The sequence below is a fragment of the Cyrtonyx montezumae genome, unplaced genomic scaffold (assembly GCF_038088225.1).
Source record: "Cyrtonyx montezumae isolate F1298 unplaced genomic scaffold, pur_monq_1.0 scaffold_10, whole genome shotgun sequence".
In the NCBI taxonomy this organism is placed as follows: domain Eukaryota; kingdom Metazoa; phylum Chordata; class Aves; order Galliformes; family Odontophoridae; genus Cyrtonyx; species Cyrtonyx montezumae.
This window is the reverse complement of record NW_027071826.1, coordinates 47739213-47761308: the sequence shown is the minus strand read 5'-3', so window position 1 is coordinate 47761308 and position 22096 is coordinate 47739213. Positions and strand designations below refer to the sequence as shown.

General features: G+C 39.6%; 1 protein-coding gene across 1 annotated transcript; it reads right to left on the bottom strand.

The window, feature by feature from the left end:
* Positions 1–2382: 2382 nt before the first annotated feature.
* PSMA1 (proteasome 20S subunit alpha 1) lies at positions 2383–9415 on the bottom strand. Its single transcript, XM_065755281.1, has 10 exons — positions 9313–9415; positions 9013–9057; positions 7372–7473; positions 6771–6874; positions 5898–5986; positions 5138–5208; positions 4611–4740; positions 3929–4008; positions 2928–3032; positions 2383–2593 (listed from the first exon to the last, which is right to left on the bottom strand). The coding sequence occupies exons 1-10, from the start codon at positions 9313–9315 to the stop codon at positions 2537–2539; spliced, it is 786 nt and encodes a 261-aa protein (XP_065611353.1). The 5' UTR covers positions 9316–9415; the 3' UTR covers positions 2383–2536.
* Positions 9416–22096: the final 12681 nt, after the last annotated feature.

The window sequence follows — 22096 nt, the reverse complement described above, 5'->3', positions numbered from 1 at the left end:
TTTTGAACACAAGTATCAGACAACCTAAAAAAAGAAGCAAACAAAGCCATCCTGGAGTTAACAGATTTTACTAACAAACAACACAGGAATTATTCTGCAATTGACTTAATGATTTATAGAGACTTGGATTTTTGAGAAATCACATGCGAAAGACCTTCCAGTTCTACAACAAAGAGCATGAAATTTACCAAAGAACAAACCAAATGAAAAACCTTTCAGATGCTTCAGGGTACAGCCACAGATGTGGAAGTACACAGATATTTGGCTGCCATCGAACAGATAAAGCAGCTTTTCCCTTACCTACTCCTCCCTCTGACCCCTGCTATATTCTCACTACCTTCCTTGTGCTCTTATGGCTTTCCAGGAAAACTGACCCAAACTGCAAAGCCAAGTGAAACCATCTCTGCAAAAGATAAAGGGGAGAGCTCTCTTCCAGTTTAACAAACTGATTCGGTCTATGTGGAAACTATGACAATGAGTACAAGATCTAGGAGCGGAAACTGAGGGTGGCAGAACAAAAGAAAGTGGGATGGAGAGGAAAGCAGGATCACCTTCTACCTACCGAACACAACCAAACCACCCAACTCTACTCTTTAACTGCTCCTACAGGTTGATAAAGAACATGAGTATTCTCAGAGGAAAAACCACCTTACTGAGGGTTACAGATCCGAAGTTGAAATTCAGATTAAACAAAAAAAAATACTTAATCCTCATGTTGCTGTTTGCTCAGTTGATGCTACAATACCATACTGACGAGCACGGGAAACTGTCACTTCCTGTTACACATCCCAAACTGTATTTGCTAAACATGTGCCCCAGTGGAATTAATTTTCTTGAAGTTTTATGCTGAGCTTAACAAACCTTTGAAAGACAATGTTTTTATTAAACATGGTACTATGCATCAGTCTGTTAATACAGTGTAAAAGCACACACTTGTTTCATATTTCACGACGATACCCCCAAGGACAGAGCTGTCAGCAACACGGTAAGTAAAAAAGTTACTGTCCGAGCACACCAGTTCTAACCCTGCCTCACCTCCTGGGCTGTGCTGACATGCAAACTCTGCAAATCCTCCACTCCCACCTTATTTCTGAAGCAAGAATTTGAGCAAACAACATTCAAAAACTAAACATTTGTTCCCAGCTCGGCGAGCCTGGGAAGAAGCACTGCCTCACAAACAGCTCTGGCAGACAACAAGAGGGACATGGAGCTGAGGCATTTGAGTAAGTGAAACTGTCTGAGGATCCAAAGTCCCTTTTCTTCAATCAAATGGGCACCTAAAGAACCGCAGGCTGAGCAGGAAGTTGCACTGTTTTGGGCTGTGTCCTTCTACATAAGAAAACAACAGAACATAAGCAGTACTAGAAAACACAATTGAAAGAAAAGATACAATCCAATACAAGCTACTTTCTGTTCTGAAATTTCTGTTGTTTTTATGGCTGTGATTCTTAACGTTGATCATTCTCAGGAAAAAAAAAACGACCCGTTTTCTTGCCTTTGCAAAAGCTTCTGGGCAAGAAGGCGGTGGGCACGGCAGACCTCAACACTGTGCATCCAGTCCAGGAGAAAGCGAGGCGGGCCCGTACAAAAGCAAGCACGCACAAACACCTAAACCGCAGAAACTCTCAGACCCACAGCAGAACAACTCCGTAACACGGCCACGCGGCCCGAGCCGCCGCTCCCCGACCAGGTACCGCAGAACCGAGAGCCCTAGGCCCCGTTTTGCCTCGCAGCTCCCGGCTGACCGCAGTCAGGCCCGCTAGCAGCCGGCACAGAGCTTTCTCTCACCCGACGCCCCACTCCCCGCACACGGCCTGGAGGAGGCCGGCGGCCCCACAGTGCCCCCCCCTCCCCACCATTCCGGTTCCCCGCCTCAGGCACGGCGGGGTTCCCGGGGAGCGTAACGGCGCGGAGTGGCGCACCGTGACGAAGCGGTGCTGCGAGCGGCGTCCCGCTCGGCTCGGACGCAGTGGGTCGGAGCAGGGCCCGCTGCGCTCGGCCCGCGGCGGTCCCGCTCCGGCGATGGCTGACGTGGAGCCGCTCCCTCCCGGACACCTCGGTGCTACGGCGGCCGCCGTGGGACGCGCCTCCTCCGCGCAGACGAACGCGAAAGGGGCGGAGCCGCTGGCGGCGCTGCCGCGTGGCCGCCAGGGGCGGGGCGAGGGGGCGCCACGAGGACGGCATCACGTGAGCTGCGGGGCGGGGCTTCCGGCTCTGACGTCACCGCCACGGCAACGGGAGGCTCCAAGAAGGTGATTCATGTCCACTTGTCCCAGCGCGCTATAGACAGCAGGCATCCCATAAAAAAACAGTATCCTGTGCTGCTTAGAAAGTGACAACACCTCCCCTGACAGAAAAAAAACACAGTGCTGCTGACCTCCTTAAGAATAGGAGAGTTGGTTTATTTCTTTTTAAAGAGCAATCCGTCAGAACGCATCAGTGTACAAGGCATACAGCTCAGGATAAAGTTACCACCGGTGAATAAACGCTCCTGTACAGCAACACGTGTCGTGGCACAGAGGAACCCCTCCACCAACTAGTGCTCCATGGGCTCCTCTGCCTTCTCTGCAGGCTCATCAGCAGGCAAAGCAGGCTTAAAGAGAGGAAAAACGTCTTATGCAAAGTAAAACAAAGGACAAAGCTGTTAATTACAAGACTGAGGATGCACTTTGCCACGTGCATGAGAAACACAGTCACTGCTGTTTCAAGACAGTGCAAAACACCAATTCACCCCAACCTGACATAAGCAAGCACATTAGTTTCCAGCTAAGAGTACGTGGTGTATCCAGTCTTCATGTAGCAACTTTTAGCTTTAAAAATCACATTCCTAAAATTGCAGTCTACTAGCAGAGTTAAAAGTCAAACTGCAAAGCAATACATCACACAGTGCTGTCTTTCAATAAAGCTTACCTCTATTTAGCACATACCTTTCTCTGTGGTCTCTCCTCAAGACCTTCTAGGAAGGGTGCTACGTCATCATCATCATAGATAGTAAACTCCATGTCTTTGCCAACAATCCCAATGGAAACATTCTGTTAAGCAAAGTTTGGACAGGAGAAGCATTTTTCTGCAAAATCACTTTCACTTGTGAAACAGACAAAAGCTTCCCACTGTAACAGGGAGGGTCATTGTGCTATTTGTGTCTGCTTAAGGAAGAAATGCAATTTTGATAAACCCTCCCTTTGGCAGATTGTTCTCAAAAAGGAAAGGGAGGGACATTTATTCCCTACACAAGGCAGCATGTTTCAAAAATCTTAACAGGAAAACCACCATTCAAGGCCTTGTAATTCCTCCCCCCCCTTTTTACCCACCTTTTTCTTTTTAATAAAAAAGAAAAATACCCGACTTGTCAAAACTAATTTTTCATCTCACTGTGCACTGTCATTATTGTTACAGTTCTAGAAAACAGCGAGGCAAACTAAGAACAAAATATTTCAGATTAAGCATAGATAAGGAGAAGACCAGCCACAGAAAAAACACCAGATTATGTTAACAGAGCCTCTCAGAAGCTTCTTGTTCAACAGTCACTTGTTTCCTGTGTAAGGTTTCTGCAGCTCTGTGATGATGGATACTCAACAACAGTTAGTGCATTACATTCCCCTGTCAGTTAGTGACTGTGCTTACAATGTCTAGCTGATAATTCCAGTGGTATACAATGCACCTTAAACACCAACTCCAGTTTGAAACATAATGAAGTAGATGGGGAAACAATGTCTTATCAAAATTAAGTATCACTCCCGTAAAGAAAAATCAATCTCAGATAATGAAGTGATAAGTAAACCGGCGACATGTGAAATGAAAATGATACTACCTAGCAAGTTTCTGGCTTCCAAATTTCCATGCCAGCCATCATCTACATCATCTCTGTCACTGTCATTACTGAAAACAACAGCAGTGAAACTTCTCATAAAGAAAACCTCACATTTACCTTGGTGGTCAGATCCTGTTCGGCAGGAAGAGTCTCTCTCAGGGCACGCAGTCCATGTTTAACTAGCTCGTTTAGATTACCTTAAAAATGAAGCCAGAAAGGTATTTACGAAATATGGTATTTGTCTCCAGAGTCATTTTCCCTTCTTCCTATTCTCAGCTGACAACTAGAAAATCAGCTTGCCCAGCTCAGCTTTCAGAAGTCTCCTCCGTAGGAATTTGATACTGAAGACACAGTTGTTAAAAATGTACACCATCAGGAACCAGCTCTTCCCTACATTTGTGGTCAAAAGCATCTAGTTTTGGCACTTCTGCTGTTGCCGGTGCAGCAATAATCAAGCTATTTTCCCCCTTCACACTATTGCTTCATATAAATTCACCACCTAACTATCTGCCATGACATACTGTAACTGCTCTGATATGCAAACAATTCTTCCCATTCCTTAAATGGAGAAGATGTTTATTACTTTTTACACAGCTTCTCTTGTTATTAGCTCTAATAAGCATCCAAATGTTAGATCTGCAATATTTTCTTCAGTTTTTCTCTTCATGCAGATTTACACTTAAACCAAACTCATCCCTCAACATTTATTTTCTTGTCTTACTCAATGCAGAATTTAAAGTGGCAGAAAATAAGCGGCGTAACAGAAAAATATCATTAGATAGCCAGGTTCACTACTCACAGTCAGTAAATTCAGTCATGTGCCTTTCCAAGTAAGTTCGTGCTGACTGCGAACGAGCACCAATGGACATTGCTTTACAGTCAAAATAGTTCGCTGAGGGACAAGTCTGGAAGATGTGAGGGCCCATATCCTACAAGGATGAAAAGGCAGAACAAATGTATAAACTCATACCAAGTTTGCTGTAGTAACACAGGATGTTTTCTAAAACACAGTTCTGCTCACTATGTTACATAGTTTATATGCATGCACAGAAGTATCCTATATTGTTTATATAGGATCATTCTTAACAAGTTCTTCCACAGCTACTGTAAAAGAAAGTAAAGAAAATGCAGCGTTTGTAGTACAAAAAGCTTTTCTTTACATTTTCCATACAAGGAATACAACTGGCACCAAAACATTTCCTCCAGTGTTCCATGAACTGTATTGTGCTTATTATGCATGCTTCTGACTTCTCTTTAACATGTACTTGTACTTGCATTTAAGCACGTTCTCTTCTAGACCAATTGCAGCTAGCACAGCTTACTTACATCATAACCTGCAATGAGCAGTCCTACACCATATGGTCTTCTGCCATAGCGCTGCGTTGGTATCTGCGTTTCTAAAGTAAGCTAAGGAAACGACCTCAAAGGCACACGGCTAATCACACTGCAAACGTTTTCCTGAGCAAAGCACAGATGCTCCAAAATGGTTGTGTAGTCTTTGCAAAGACTTTTGTAGTATCAAGGGCTACGTTTGAAGAACTATTTCTCAGGACTTATTTGGAATACCAGCACTGAGTCTTTTGGTTTTTTTTGTTTGTTTTAACCAAAACAACACTTAGGAGCTAGCTTTCCCAGAAGATCTGAGCTGTGCATTCAACCAAGCAATACAAACAGTTCGGTTAATGCTGCACAGCCTCATTTAATTTCTTAGCCCTTTAGCTTTACCTATGCACCTGATAACAGAACAAGGCCTCCACTGTGCTCCTAGCACAGAGAACATTACCACAGAGGGAAAAAAAAGTAAGCAAGCAGCTACAGTCCAGCAAATGATCATATTTTGTGCAGTACAGTCACATTTCCACCCCCACCTCCAAAAGCATGGTGCTATGTAACAAAAAGCCAGCAGTAAGTGAAACAGTGCATAGCACTTCACTGCTTTTCTACCAATTCAGACATCTGAGATATTCTCTGAAAGAACAAACAAACAATGTGAATAAAGGAAAAACAACTTGAAATTAACTCTTTCAATTTAGCATTACTTTTAAATTATGACTATATGTACATGTGTATTTTTAAAGAAGGATACTGCTTCCAATTAGCGACACCAAACGAGAAACTGGAAGAGGTCTATCAAACACAAATCTAGAATCCAGACACTCCTGACGCATAAAATTGCTAGAAGAAGAAGAAGAAAGATAAGTCACATAAATGCACATAAAACACATAAGTCACACTGAGTTTTCCTCAGTATTTGTCTGTTAAGGTTTAAGTGTATCCTTTATTCAGCTCTGCTTGGTGAGAAAAACAGCCAAGGGCATTATACAATTTCCCTTTATTATGACTTATAACTGTTATTTAGGAAATTGACCACAGGCTTGAGAGAGTCTCAGAGCATTTCATCCATACAGATCAAGGGAAGGTAGAAGGTCAACAGACCACAAATGGGTGACTGGGAAAAAAAAGCACAGTTAAACAGTAACGTAACTTTGTAACCTTGCAGCAATTAAATTTAATTTTAGAAATTCTTCCTATACCTTCTTGGTGTTTTCCTACAAACTGGGGAAATCATCCTCTTTTAGTGTATTGATTTGATTATTTAATTTGAGCAACATGGGTAGCAGGTAAAAAGCAAATCCATCTGAAGTCAACATGTTCAGCAGCTTGTTTTTAATAACTGAAGTAGCTACTAGAGGAAAATAGGTACCGTACTTTCTCAGACTGCTTGGAAACCACACAGTTATAATCTTACAAGTAACAAAACCAAAGATCAAATTTTGGGGCAAGACAAAGGAGTTCTCTGGAACAACTTCAAATCCTTCCAGAATTTCACAACGAGGTCTTTGCCAAAGCACAACAGACCAAGTCCTTAGATGAACATAAAATTTTGTTTGCAATCGTCTACAAATTAACTTTCACTTATTACTGCAGAACTGTGTATGCCAACAGCTGAGATACTCACCACAAGAGTCTTGCATCAGCTGTAAGTCCAGCAATTGAGATACCGATGTGGTTGTCAACGTACAGGATTTTTTTCTGATGAGCTGCCAGCTCAGACTGCGCTCGCTGCACGATAAAGGAGACAGCTATGTGACTGACTGACCACTCTGCCAAGCACTGTGGAGTAATCTGCTAACACTTATTGCAAGAAGTGAACGTGATCACGAAACAGGCAAAACAACAACAAAAGGCAACAAAGAGCAACCTATAAACTTGCAACAGAAGACAAAAAAAGAATTCTCCTTCAGTGGGAGACTGTTAAGAGGAAAACACAGATGCTCAAGTTTTGGAAAAGGAAATGAATAGCTTTACAGTATAGTAACAAAAAAAAAATAACACTTTTAAAATGAAAATCTTTCACTCATTTCCTTCACCATCTTGTGAAAATCTGCTTAGTAAAGGTACCATAACTGTTTACAGTTCTCTACTGACACTAGTGGAAAAGCAAATTGATACTGCATTCATTTTATGTATCGTAAATGCTCAGACTGTGCTAAACTAATATGCCAAACCCAAACTCGTCCAGTAACATCACTGTTTGCAGAACAGAGTTTTAACCTTACCTTCAGAGCAACCAGAACAGCATGCGTTTTCGACTTCAGCCCCACAGTGGCTGAGCCTTGTTTCACAGCTTCCATGGCATATTCTATCTGATGAATTCGCCCCTACAGAATAAATCAAAGATAACCATGCTAAAATTAATCACCTATACAATTTTTCAACAGTTTTTCTTTTACAGACCTCTGATTTCCCCTTACCCTGACAGGCACACTGACGACCTAACAGCAATAGACTTCTATTACCATTTGCAAATCATCTTTGATTCAAAGATGGAACTTCCAGCCAAAGTTGGAACGTGTAACTTCTAATCAAATTTCCTAAAGAAATTAATCTTATGCAATTGTTGTGTCTCATCATCCACCCCCCAACAACTTCTGAACATGTTATTAGTCAACTGCCTTAAAGTCTTGAAAAGGAGTAGAGGTCTTAAAAGACAAGCAAGCCCATACAAGTTCTGAAAAGCAAGCCAGCAGCATTGCAGGAAAATAAGGCAACATCCTTTCATTGCTCCAGCTGAGGTAAAGTAGCTAGTTTTCTGCTCTCTAGCTGACAGACCCATATCAAATAATCAGCACATTCACTGCTACTAAGCAAAAGCTGGAATTACTTACTGTAGCACAGCTGTCTCCTACCAGTTGCAACAAGTTTAAAATATGACATACTGCTAGTTACTACAGTGGGAACGTTCTGGAGATATCCTACAGGAAACCATGTTGTCTTAGTTCCATATATCAGTTCCAAAATACATACACTCTACATGAAAAGCTTTTGATTTCATTTATCTAGAGCAACAAAAAGTCCACTAGATGCTTACCATGCCTTACACACAGCTATTTCCTGCCTGAGGGCAGCACAGAATCACATATTTATCAACTGCCAAGAACAAGCTGAGGCTCTATAGCCATGAAGTCCCTTCAAGCCTTTAATCTTCAATCTCATTATATCTAAAGACTATACTTGAAAACATATTCCCCAATAAAAAAAATGCTCCTGCATTAGGATACTCAGACCTATTACGGTATCATATCATTGCCACTGTGACCCACCTGCCTGTAAGAATGCATGCAGCAGAGACTGCAGCAAATCAGCCATTACATGTCTTTCATGAGTCATCAATGATATTCAGGTTTTCAAGACAACTTATGAAAATCAAATAGCAATCACTGTTGCTGATGATTTCATGATAGCTACTAAAAAATCACAAAAATCTGACAACTGATAAAGACTGAGTGTGCATGACTGGAATGAAAAGGAATACCAAACATAAGTTCTCCAAGGCCTCTTAGGAAGCTTAAAAGCTCTGTGATTTGTAAGGCACCAGTACAGCAACGATAATCCACAGGATATGCTTAATGCAGAACCGAAGATTAAAGGCACCAGGTTGGCACGGGCTGCCGAGGGACATGGTGGTGTCACCATCCCCAGAGGTTTACTAGAAACACATAGATGTGGCACCGAGGGATGTGATCAGCGGGCACTGTGATGGTGGTGTTGGGCTGACGACTGGATTCGGCGATCTCAGAAGTCCTTTCTGACCGTGAAGACTGCAATTAGCCCGCGTCCCAGGTAAGAGATGCGCCGGTGGCCGCGGAGACATGCGCAGCACCAGAAGAAAAAGGTAAGGGCGGAGGGACGGGGCTTACCTGGGGGCTCCACACCGTCACGTCGTTATCGTACTGATTGCGGAACTGGAAGGCAAGGAGCAACACCCGTAAGCGCGGCCGCAGTTAAGAACAGGTCCTGGGCTCCCCCACCCCACCCCACCTCCAGCAGCGCGGGGCCGCGGCTGCTGGGCCCGGTAGTGCTGGTGGAGCTCCCGCCACGGGCCCCGCCAAGTGCTTACTCACGGTCCCGCTCCTTCCTTTCTTCCCCTCGTCCCTTCTAATCCTCCCTTCCTCCCCTGCCCACCGCCGCGGGGCTGCGTGGCCCGGCAGCCCGCTCACCATGCTTCCTGCCGGCAGCGACGCGGGATGAGGGGCAACGAGGGGGCCACGCTCCGGCAGCGCTCGCTCCGGCCTGGAGCGATCAGGCAGTAGCAGCCGCAGCCCGACACATCGAGCGGGCGCGCCCCCGGGAGCCGCGCATGCGCGGACGGGACGGGCCCCGCGCACTGCTCCTCCTTTCCTTCCTTCGTTGCTCATGTTTATGAACGCGTCTTTTTGCTCTCAGAAGCAGAAAACTCAAGTGCTCAGCATAAATGACGTGCTCACCAGAGCTCTTGCTTGGGATCATTAAAAACATTCGTACGAAGTTGTATCTGAAAAGCGAGTAAAAAATTGCAGTGACACTAAAGTGCTGTTGGGGCACATGACTCGAGCACAAGGGCAGAAGAGAATCAGATAATACTGCATCCGTGTGTTTTATTTTTAAACCAGGATTCAGCTGCTGGAATCAGCCATTCAAATCAGAGCTGTGCTCCGTCACCCTTTGGTCACCATAGGTCCAATTACATTTCTCTTACCATTGAGGAATGTTCTCTTGTACATCTTTTGTCATTGGAACAGACTATGCTATTGCCTAGAAAAAAAATACAAACAACTTAGAAAGATTAAGTCTAATAATTAAAATCAGTGATAAAAAAAATCACTTGAGCTGAAATAACTTCCTTTAACTGTGCACTTGATGTGCACTGCAACAGGATACATAAACTCTTTATTAAGTGAGCCTGAAGCCGAGCAGCTTTCCAGTTTCAGCTAACTCAGTAAATATTCCTGCAGCCCCTGCTATGAGGCCCTTCTGTAATAACTTCCTACAGCAATAAGCGACTCCCTCAAAATCCGTTTACTCCACCTACAGTAAGAGAACAATAGACAGATATTTCCTCTATTTTGGCAAAAGGGTATTAGGTTTCATAGAACGTTAAACCACACCAAGACTCTATTGTTCTGCATCTATACTGATAAGCTCAGGAAGTGATGTTAGGAGCCACAGTTTTGGCAATAAAGGAGGATTTTTTTTTTAAACTTCGCCCAAGAAAATTAGATGAAATCTATACATACAAAGAACTTCCGGAAGTTAAATGAATTATTATGTAGGCACATTGAATGACAAGTAATCTTTTTTTCTTTCTAGGTGGGTATTAAAATACAATCAAAACCAAATTAACTTCAAGTACTGAAATTTTTTTCCTAAACCAAACGGATTAAAGTAATGTGTTCAGGGTTGCACAGAAGCCTCTCTCTCACCTTTATAGATAAGCCAGAGAAAGCAGCAAGGCAGAGTTACATCTGCCGTCCAAGTGCTTCAGACAATGTAATTGCTACCATATTCCCAAGGCAGAAGCATAGCAGGCATTAGAGATAAGAATGATCTCTACAAACAAAGAAAAAACTTACAATGGAAGGAAGTAATTCACTTCCTTCTGAATACTCCTGTATGCTGCCCCTTAAGCTCATTCTGAGCCCTTTACAGGTGGGGGGGTTAACGTCAACAGTTTCACAATGCATTTCTTTTCAGATCTTATTGCGTTGGTCTTTTAAAGGACCTAACATCAATGTAGTTGAATGTAAAACAATAGTTAAATACAAAATGTCAGAAAGGAAATGACAAAAAGATCGCAAAGATCCCATAGCTCTTTTTTCAAAGAAAAAAACTTAATTCTCATTTGATGACTTATGCTGTTTTTTTCCCCAAGTACAGCAAGTAATTACTGAAATGGATGAAGTCTGTGGTTTTTCAGTCATCTAAACATACTAACAACATTTGAAGAAAAGCCTTAAGTTATGGTGTCTAAAATTCAAGCAATGCGTAAGTGCTGTGTTGACCTCTGCACCTGGGAAGAGTCGCCTTTGATTTAATGGTTTACAGTGGTTTCCATGAAATGATCTGACAGCTTTAGACAGTTCCATTGGAGATATATAAACCCACACAACAAACAACTAGAATGACACAGCAGAAAATAACCGTGCTGAATGACCACGAAGTTCAAACTGCTGCTTTCGCTAAGCTGTGTTATGAGACAGATTGATGAGGCAACAAGGGCCAGAGCTTTACACTAATTTTGTGATTACTATAAGTCCTTAAAACTGCCACAATGGTCCAAATCAAATATGTTAACTTTATAATAATAAAAACTCCAGGAAATAGCATTTAACAGTTTATTTGGTAAAAGTTGTAAAAGCAGTTATTATATACTTCTATAGCTCTCTAGAATACTTACATCATTAGAAAAGGAGGATTAGAAAGTACAATCTTAAATTAAGAGGAAAAAAGTGAATATCAATCAACATATCACATGAAACCACAATATAAAACACCACAGAACTGCAAAGTAAAACTACACCTATCATCACATGTAAAATACTCAAAATATCTATTTCAGAAAAACATGACATTTTCTCATTGGTAGTTTAATGATTAGCATATTTTTCTGGATCACTTCAGAGAAATGGACAATTGTCAGTTCTATAAAAACATATGGTAGTTTCTCAGTAATGGTCAAAACAGGTATATGGAGTTATTAGGAATGAGAACAAAAGATAAGGCATTATTATGTCAGCGTATAAATCTACACTCTGCAGCCATGTATACTTGAATAGCGGGTGCAATTCTTTCTTCCCACCTAAAAACTATCTGATATACTGAAGAAGGTACCGGAGAAAGGGAAAATGATTCAAATTATAGAATAGCTTCATATAAGGAGTGGCAGTTAAGAACAGGAGTCCTCACTTTAAATAACACAAATAAGGAAAGGTGATGAACACTTCTCAAACCACAGATGGCATTTGGTCATGGATTCAGAGAAACACTGAACAAATTCATAGACAAAAGCAACTTTTCAAGTCACCTTATAAACTGCTGACAATGCTTGAATTAAGCACAGCAGTGATACAGCAGATAACCCAAAATATGCATGTAAAGTCTCAAGAGAAATTAATGATACTATTTTGTTCTGCTTCCAGCATAGTTATAAACAGCATCTGACATCTGAGCTGTGGCAAGCTTGCTCTGAAGAGATTAACATACAGCAACTAAAAGGGTAGGGCATTAAGCTTTCCCTCCTCCTGACTCACTAAAGGTAAAGCACCTTCCCCCAAGCCCACTTTTGGGATACCACTCATCACTAAACTACCTGAAACCATTGTGTTCTTGTATACTATAATCCAACAGCTTTACAGAGGTTTTTCGGCAAGAGATCAGCTTTACTGTGGTGAGAGATATCACTCCCAGTGACTGCATAGTCCATGCTACTTAGGCACAGCATACCACTAAAGAAGAAAGAAAACTTTTGTCCTAGAAAAACAGACTGAATTAAGGCAGCATCTCCATCCCCTTGGAAAAGCAGGACAGGTCCCACGGAGATGTCCCTATCGTGAGATGGTTAAGTGACTACTTGCACACAGCAGTACTGCCACTGTTGAGCAAGTAGGAATTGGTATACCATTATAACATTCAACTATGTTATGTTAATTTCCTTAGCCTGCATATAATGCATATAATGACTCACGCAGTATAGTTTTCTCCAGTAAGTATGCTTTGTATAGGAATTAAAGCGTTATAAATAGCCTTGGAAAAGGTTCAGGTCCCTCTGGGTTTGGAAGATACAAAAGCCAAGTAAGATGTTAAAAATAATGACAATCACATTCAGGGAACCTCATGATGTGGTTATTGTCCAGGCAGTCCAAAAACATCCATGGAAATGGAGAGAGAGGTAATAAAAAACGAAGAGTCTTCCATCCCGTAGAATTACAGCCACTCTCTGGAATGTCACCTATCATGCTCAAATTAGACCACATTGCCTCCAGGTACCACCCAGACACATTTGTCAGCAAGCTTAACATTCACGCAAACCCCAAACCACCATCATGACTACCTTAAAAAGGAACCAGCAGAAAGAAGTGCTCAGTATTAGCCTCAAGAGACTTGAAAAGTCACGAGCCACCCAAGTTGTAGGCTGCTCCTAGGACGGGTGGCATAGCCAAGAACATGTAACAAAAAGTGAGCTGAATTGGGCTATGAAATAATACCATTATTATATTGCATCAGTGTTATCTTGCATATCAATACAAGCTACAAAATACCAGTATTCAAAACACTACCTTGCAGTTTTGCCATTGCAAAATTTAAAGCCTATAAAGTAACCAGCAAACATCAAAAACAAACACCACCCACACCTCCTGAGATTATCAGTAAAAACAAAGTTTGTGACTTTACAAGTGTTATCTCTATTGAAATGAAACTAAGAATAGCAAAACACTGAAAAAACCATAACTCATACAGTTATCTCTTTTTGGTAAACTAAGGTGAAAGTTCCTTTGATGATCAATCATTTAGGTCAGTGTGAGAAAAGGAGGATATATTGTTCTGAAAAAGAACTCAAGATTCTCCTAGAAATGATAAGCAAGAGAACAAACTACAGAAGACAGGCCTTCTGTGAAAGAATTTAGCTTATTTGTCAGCAAGGGTTGGAAGTCACAGACCCAGTGGTAAAGAGACGAGAAAAAGCCTTTGCCATCCATGAGACCATTGATGGATCCTAATTCCTTAGGAAAGACAACACTGCCATGTTAAATTATTGGATAGACAAAGTATTATGTTCTCAGTTTTGTATTTATAGCCCATATTTTACATTGAGTACTTACACATTGGGCAAAACAATTCTGCAAACCTTTTGTGTGATCTATCTAGTATTGCCAAATTTTCTTCCTGAAAAATGGAAATATATTCACATGCACGAATTTGCCAGAGTCCATTAAACTAAGGCTCTTGCTTTGCTTTGTTTGAAAGAGAAGAGCCTAATAATTATTTCACATTCCTAGCATGACGTTCAGAATTTGTGTGACACTTGTTTTTACAGGCATTTTTAAGTGCTACGTGAGTACTGAACCTACTGTACTAGTAAGTTACTATTTAGGCAACAACTCTGGTATTTCTGCACCACATTATTCAAAAATGATCCAACCTATTGACAGCATACATTCAGTTTTTGATTAGGAAAGACTACAATACCAGATTACTTTTAGGTAAAAAAAAAGTTTGATTATGCTGTAGCCTGACAGCCTTGCTGATATCAGCTTTTTTTTTTCCTGAGCATCTGACAAGTTCCTAATTTTGCTACATGGATTTTAACAGCTTTGCTGTCACTCATATCCCTGTTTGCATGGTACAAGTTTTATTTGGCACTGCCATCTTTATTGCACATATTCCAAAATTAACAACAATGGAAGCAGAAACTGAGGCCTGTCCTGACAAATGTAAGAAAGCTTCTGTATGAAGTCCATTGTCTGCAATTGGTCTGACACATGACTGAACTCAGACAGTGCATCATACATACACGCTTAAATTGTGAACAAATCCCATTGATGTAAGGCTTTTTCTAAATCTCAAGTATTGGGTTCAACCCTTGGCTTCTAAGCCCAGTTTATGGAAGGACTCAGCGAAAAGCCTGAAGGGCTCTAAATTAGTTCCTAAATGAGTTCCAGATGGGCTTGTTATAACCCTGCCTCAAACCAGCCAGTGAGTAACTAAAAAATCTCTACAATAGTTATTAGCATTTTGCTACAAGGTCAACACATCTTCACTGCTGTATGAAATATCTAACAAATAAGTGTGTCACTAAGCATGCCTCATTCACAACAGATCCCTTAGCACCAAAACATTTTCAAGATGCGTTAATCGCATCATTATATCACCAGGAACAATTCTGCAGATAAATACATGATTGTGCACTTGGAATAAAGAAAATAACTAGAAAAAAATAGAGAGGAATCATAAGATCTTTGAATTTGTATAGACCCTTTCAACTATGTTATTGTAATTAATAACATCAGAAAGATACAATTTCAGCTTAGAAATTTAACATACACCTTAACAATTTGAAAAAGTGACCTGTGATTGGCATGATTACTTTCTGGTTATGCAACTTGAAATGCATTAAAGCAGTACAGTCTCCAGAAAGTCCTGGGTACCTGGCTGTTTCACAGTCTGCAGTGAATATGAAGGGATTTATGTTTCTTTTTAATATTGCACTAAGTTACCTAAGAGATTACAAAATAAGTTACTCTCAAACTGAATCCTTCTCTTGTCAAGTCACATTATCTCTATTAACTTCACACAATACTCAGTACGCATTATTTGGATTAGTTTCAGATAACATTCCTATCACTAAAGCAAAAAAAAGTTTGTGTCGGATCACATTAAAAAGATGCTTATACAATGCCATTTGAATGATGCCCTGATACTGCTTTCTTACCAATAATAACCAGTCCTCATTCAGATATATAGAAGCTTCCCAAAACAGAGCTTTTATCTGTATTCCCACAAATTTTACATTATAAGCAATCACACTGGGAATTTAAAGGATTAAACTTCATCCTGGCAACAAGCCTGCAGCAACAGATCTGCAAACGGTCTCATGGATTTTGGCCTAAATCTGATAAGCCACAAAGGAAGGAAACTAAAACAAAATTACAATCATTTGAATACTAACTTAGTTATGCACATTTGCATTTGTACAAAAACTTTGAATAATATAGCACTGTGCAATAGAAGCATACAGCTAAAATTATTAAAGCGCTTCATTATTTGGGAGTGATTTATCTGTCCTGTAACAGGCTTTTGAGCACTGGTATCAAATTGACCAGCTTCCTCTGGTTACTTGCCTGGGATGAACAAAATATACTATCACTTCACCAAATCCAGCAGATGTGAATTTTATAAAATGTTTCTCAGATCAGAAAATGACATTTTTAAGTTGCACTGAAGCATGACCATACCTCCATTTATCAGTATTTTCTATAAAAAGTTAATAACTTCTAATATGTATATCTAGCTTTGTGTATATTCTTCTTCCATACTTATACTTTCTTAATGCATACCTCTTTCCAAGATCTCAATAGCATAAATTGTGAAGGACCTGCAACAAACATTCAACGAGCACATGGAAGCTTAAGTACCATTTCTGACCCTCAAGAAGTATTTTGAAACAGAGGAGACGACCATGACATTCAGGTCATATTTGAAAACTACTTGATGAAAGAAATATATTAAGCACCTCAACAGACAATTACTATAGTGTCAACAAAAACAAAGAATCTGTGCAGTGCTGAAACAGCTGTCAAATAGATTGAGCTGCCAGAAGAACCCAGCTCCATCCAGGAAACAGAGCAGAATTCCAGACAGTGAGGCCAAGGAAAGGGAAATTAACATTTCTGTTTATCATTTAGTAAATGCAGCCTATCTAGACAAATAAATTTGCCTCTTTTTGCTCTATTAATTAAGGTACTTCTCTAAGGGATAAATAAACATTCTCCGGGCATTAAAAAGAAGTAGGATTTGAATGATGAGTTTGAATGTAAAATACAATACAGAAGTTGAAATCTTGATGTGAAAGTCAGCCTTACATTCATACTTAAGAGATCTTGATGTAAAAACAATGGTTTGAGGCACTGCACAGAAAGACCCAGCAAATTTTGGCATTAATGTGGTCTCTGAAGTAAGTCTTGCTTGAACCAGCCAGCTTTAGCTATTGAAATGATCCTGGTTTACCTTCCAAACAATTCTCAAGATTGGAAAACACATGTATGGTTAAAACATCTCTTTTAATAACTGATGAAAAAACAGGCCTGGAAGACACTCTGGAATTAAAAGCATGGCATGTTGTATTCCCAACCAAAGGAAGAGTCAGTATGGTTAACTACATTCTTGAAGAATCTAGAGTACAGTTTTGGAGTTCCTGCATGTGATAGGGATGCTTCAAAACACCAAATACATTATCCAGCCATTAAGGAACCTAGCCAGTCTGCTAACAGAGACGTGATATATGATGATTTACTGCTCAGGAGGACATTATAGCTCCCCTAATCTAAAGTCACCCAAAGGACAACTTCTGGCCAAGAAATGTAGCATCTGTTACAAAGAGCATAAAAAGTGGGTTATTAGAAGAGCATTTCAGTAACGATACTGCTCACACTCAGTCACGAGCCTGTAGTCTATAACCAGTAGAATAGGTAGTCCTGCCAGTTCACTTGATACAGGTAAGATGTTCCAGCTCATACCCTTTGCAGTATGCCCCTTTGGAATAGATGCTAAACAACCATTCCTCGTAATTATTTTATTCTCCCTGGAAATGCAGAAGCCAAGAAAATTGCCTAAGAAATAAAGAGTAGGTAGAAAGCACAGATATCTGTCCCTGCTCTGTTAATTGAAGCTTGCAGGATTGTTCTAGATTACGTATTACTCTCAATAATGTGAGTGTCAAACTTCTGTCAAAAAATCTTCAGCCAATAATCTGATGAAGGTCAACAGATGGTCAAAGATCTTACAAAAATAGTTTGGAAAGAAGACAAGGTAGCTCCAATTGTGGAACTGAAGAGAGGCTGAAGCCTTCTATAAAGCACAAGTAACTCAGGAATCCGCAGAAAAGTAGCTTTGCATGGTACTTAAGCAGCAAGGGGTTGTAGATTTAGATTACAGGGGGATCTCTTCCTTAAGGAAGACATAATATGCCTATATTAGTGGTCAGTCTGGAAAATGGGTGGCATGATGCTGCAGGTCTGACAAGCTTCTCCAATTGCCCCAGTTGTCACATAGCCACCCGGTACTAAGATCTTGATTAGGAATTGGAGGGAGAAAAGGAAAAACAGGCACTACATTTTCTCATCTGAAAAAATAGGCTTTCTACTCTTGGAACATATTGTTTGCATCTCATGTCTAAATAATTCACGTTTCTATTTATGAACTACATCTAAGGACTGAGTATTTCTAGTAAACAGAGCATACCTGATTCTATGTTGACATTACAATTGCATTAAATTTCCATAAGTCATTTTGTCATTTAGCACTAACTTCACAAGTAAACAGTGAAGCACAGCCTGAATTCAAAAATGTCTTGAAAAGACACCTTAAATAAGTCATGTCCATTTATAAAAATAGTTTATAATCATTCACATAAAAATACAAAATAAATTTATTTAGGCAAACAAGTCTGGCAACTGGAGTCTTGTTACCTTACATAGGTAAAATAAATTATTACATACTCATTTTATTTATGCCACACACTAATATATTTCCATACATCTATTAAATAAAAACTTCTTGCTAGACCCCTCAGAAGCACAATTTCACTTGTAGCATTGGAATAGAACACATCTATTAAAGCAGCATTTCTGCCCATCTCTGAGGCTCTTCTACTTTGTTGAGTAGTATGAAAAAGTGGGCTTCACCTCACAATCTGAATGTCTTAGTTACTTTAAGTTGCATGCAAAATTAATATATTCCACACCAATCTGAAGTTGTTGTATTCAGAAATACATTATTTGCACCATTAGATCTGGCAAAGATCTACTTACGTAGGAGGCCTGGCTGGGGAGGTAATTGAAGTGAGTAAACTAAGCCAAATTTTAAAAAACAAACAAAAGATGTAGCTCAAATTCAATCTTTAATGCTGTTGACATTTGGTCTTGACTTTTAAACATGAAACTCCTCTTACATAAGCAATCACAGCAGAAATAATTATGGAATGGTATAGATGATAACGCAATAGGTTTACATCATTAACTGATTTCTTAAGTGTTTGAGCTTGGTATATTAAGCATCTATCACAGCTAACTAGTTACTACTAATTGAACATTAGTGCAAAGCTATCGTAATGTAAACTTCCGGGTTTCATTGATCAAGTCTAGTAAGACTACTGTTGTGTCCAACTCACTCTCTTTCAACATCTTTTCCTCTCAGGCTGTTATTAATTCAAACAGAAAACCTCCAAGCAACAGAAGAACCATTCTAAACGTGATGGTTTTGTGTTTGATCTTTAGTGCAATGAAAGAATAATAATTGCCCTGCAAACAGGTGCACATGACTGATTGCTTCTACATCATTATTTTGTACCCAAGTATGCCAGATACATTTTTGCTATAAACAAGCACAAAGTTTAATGCACTGGAAGTTAATACACATGCATTACCAAGTCTCTGTAGCATACCTTCATTTGTTTTCTTATCTAGTGAATTCAGATATGTTTTTACAAGTAGGGGAGAGTCTATTTTTTTATAATAGATCTAATCTTCATTGTTTGGGTAAACCCCTTAGGGATTTGCAGTGTTTTCTTACAGTTTCTATTTAATCTTTTAAAGAATTTCACCTGAGAAAAATTAGCATCTTGGAAACAATTAAGTAGCTTTGCTGAAAAAGGAGTGGGAGCTTTATTTAAGATGTTAAGAACAGGGTGATAAGTGATTGTAATTGTACACAGCATTGATATGAATGTTAAAACAATCCTATTGGATTATATGAAGAAGAAAAGCTACTTTTATCTAAATATGGAAGCGTAAAAGTACATAGGCAAGATTACTGAGACAAGCTGTTGGAAGTAAGAGCACTTACACTGACTGTCATCACTTCCTGGACAACACGTCAGTCTCAGGTTATGTTTGACAAATAACTTGGTCTTCACAATTAATCAAAATAAAACTAACCTAAGAACTGCTGGCAGCACGCTTACCTTTTCAAGAACAGACAAATCACAAATTCATTATTTTAAAACCAAACAATTTGCTATTTTACACAGCTGAATTCCTTCTGTAGCTAGAAGGACAAAATACTTTTGCACTAATGAGCTAGTGATCTTAATTACATCATCTTCCTTTTTTATTTTATTTTTTTGATCTCACATTCAATCTCCAAAATAATTTTACAGCCACCATTACAGAAATCTGCCACCTTTCTCTTTGTTTTGTAGAAAAAATAACATCTACGTAATTTGTTCTGCAGATTCATTAACATAAGACTTGCTTAACAACCTATCATTACTTCAAGTACTAAAAGCAAATTAATCTCTAAACGTTTTAGAAGACTAATGAAATATAACAGTTTGTGATAAGTTCTGAATACTTAATGTTCTGTTTAATATCACTTTTTGCATTCTGGAAGTAAGACCTAGTACATAATTTTAAACTGTTTTCTGGCAGGTCGCTACTATACAGACATCACTCTTCAAGGCAAAGGTTACAATTTTGTTTATTCACAAACAAAATAAAGAGTGAACATTAATAACATTTTATTCTAGGTCCAAGCTTGTACAATGTATCTACCATAAGACAGCGTTAAGATGAACTTCTGAGTACATTAATGCCTATGAAGGCTTCACATGCTAAACTAAAGGGCAAAACATCACCTAATAGTTATGACTCAAATGTGCTGAAACACAGGCCAGACCCTCAACAGGTGTAAGTCAACACAATCTTCTTACTGAGCTGTATCAAGCCTGCTGACAGTATAATGTAATTATAGCAGTTCAGTAGAACTCAAGAGAACGTTAATTAACAAGGACCTATCTCAATGATTTAGGGTCAATAAAGTGGGTGCCCAAAAAACAAGGCAATAAGACAAACTGAGTAATTCAGCTCTCTAACTGCCACCTCCCCCCTTCCCAACCTTCTCACCAATAAATGATCATTTTAAAACCAATTTTGATCTCTTTGAGAACATATTTATACATCTGTTGCTCCTAAACTAAAATATACGTCTCTGAAAAACAAAACCAGATGCCTAGTTAAGTTTAATCTTTAGCAGTATTAACAAGTCCTAGGATTTTATTATATAGGTGATATGTGGATGATTAGACTGGATGATCTCAGAGATCTTTTCCAACCTTCTATGACTCTACACTGACAGACGAGAAAGCACAAGATGGTTTCTTGAAGTAATGACCTGGACAAGCATATCCAACGCCATTAAACAGATGCAAAAACTGATCAGAGTCACAGAAATAGATAAGAAAATCTGTATTTGATATATCTGAAAAATCTGAAAAAGAGCGGACAATAAAGATACCTACAGGTTAAAACAAACAAATCAACCAACCAACCGTAGCTGTAGGGTGAATAACCCAAAAGAACAATATCAACAGAAAATAATGAAGGTAGATAGCATATTTTGTATGACTTACCTAGATAGTATAAAAACAACGAGTAAATAAGGAAAGGGGTACCTGTCACTGACAACTGAGACTTACCCAGAACTCCACAACAAAGGAACCTCCAACAAGAGAGCCTTCGCCAGTGGTGGTCAGCCCTTAAATGGGGGCTGGGAGCAGTGGAGCCAGATTCCACCCCTTCCGGTCACACAGTGCATTGCCTTCATCTGTGCTCCTGCAGCTGACTCAGTGCTCAACTCAGGTGATCCATCAGTGGGTTCAGGCCATGATTCAGCAGTTCCCATACAAGAGCAAATTTGAACACCACAGGAATTTTCCATATTCCAACGTTATTTGGCACAAAGCAGCCAGAATACAGGTAAAAATATTGGGCAGTGGAAACAGAAGGTAATTATTACAATTCATAAATATTCCAGAGGATATAAAAACGCTTACAGATGGTTCTGGACACATAGGTCAGAGAAGCAGATCAAAAAAGATGCCAAGATGACAGCCTTAGTGAAGACAACTGTGGTTATACTCTCTGCTCTTCCTAGTTACAACGCTTTGGAATACAGAACAGAAAATAATAACTTCATATTTTGAAATATCTGACCATTTCTCATTTAGACGCTTTCCAAATAGCAAATAAAGGCATTTGTTTGTGTATACATGCTCTAGAATCAATATCCACTGTTGCACTGATGAAGGCATTATACCATACAATACCTTAAGAATAAACCAGAATAAACCTATTTTCTTTCATTAGCAAAACTAGGAAACGACAAAATAAATAAATAAATAAACCCCTCTGAAATTACTACCTTCATTAAAACTTCAATTAAATACTTTATTTTACTGTAACGTTTTCTGCA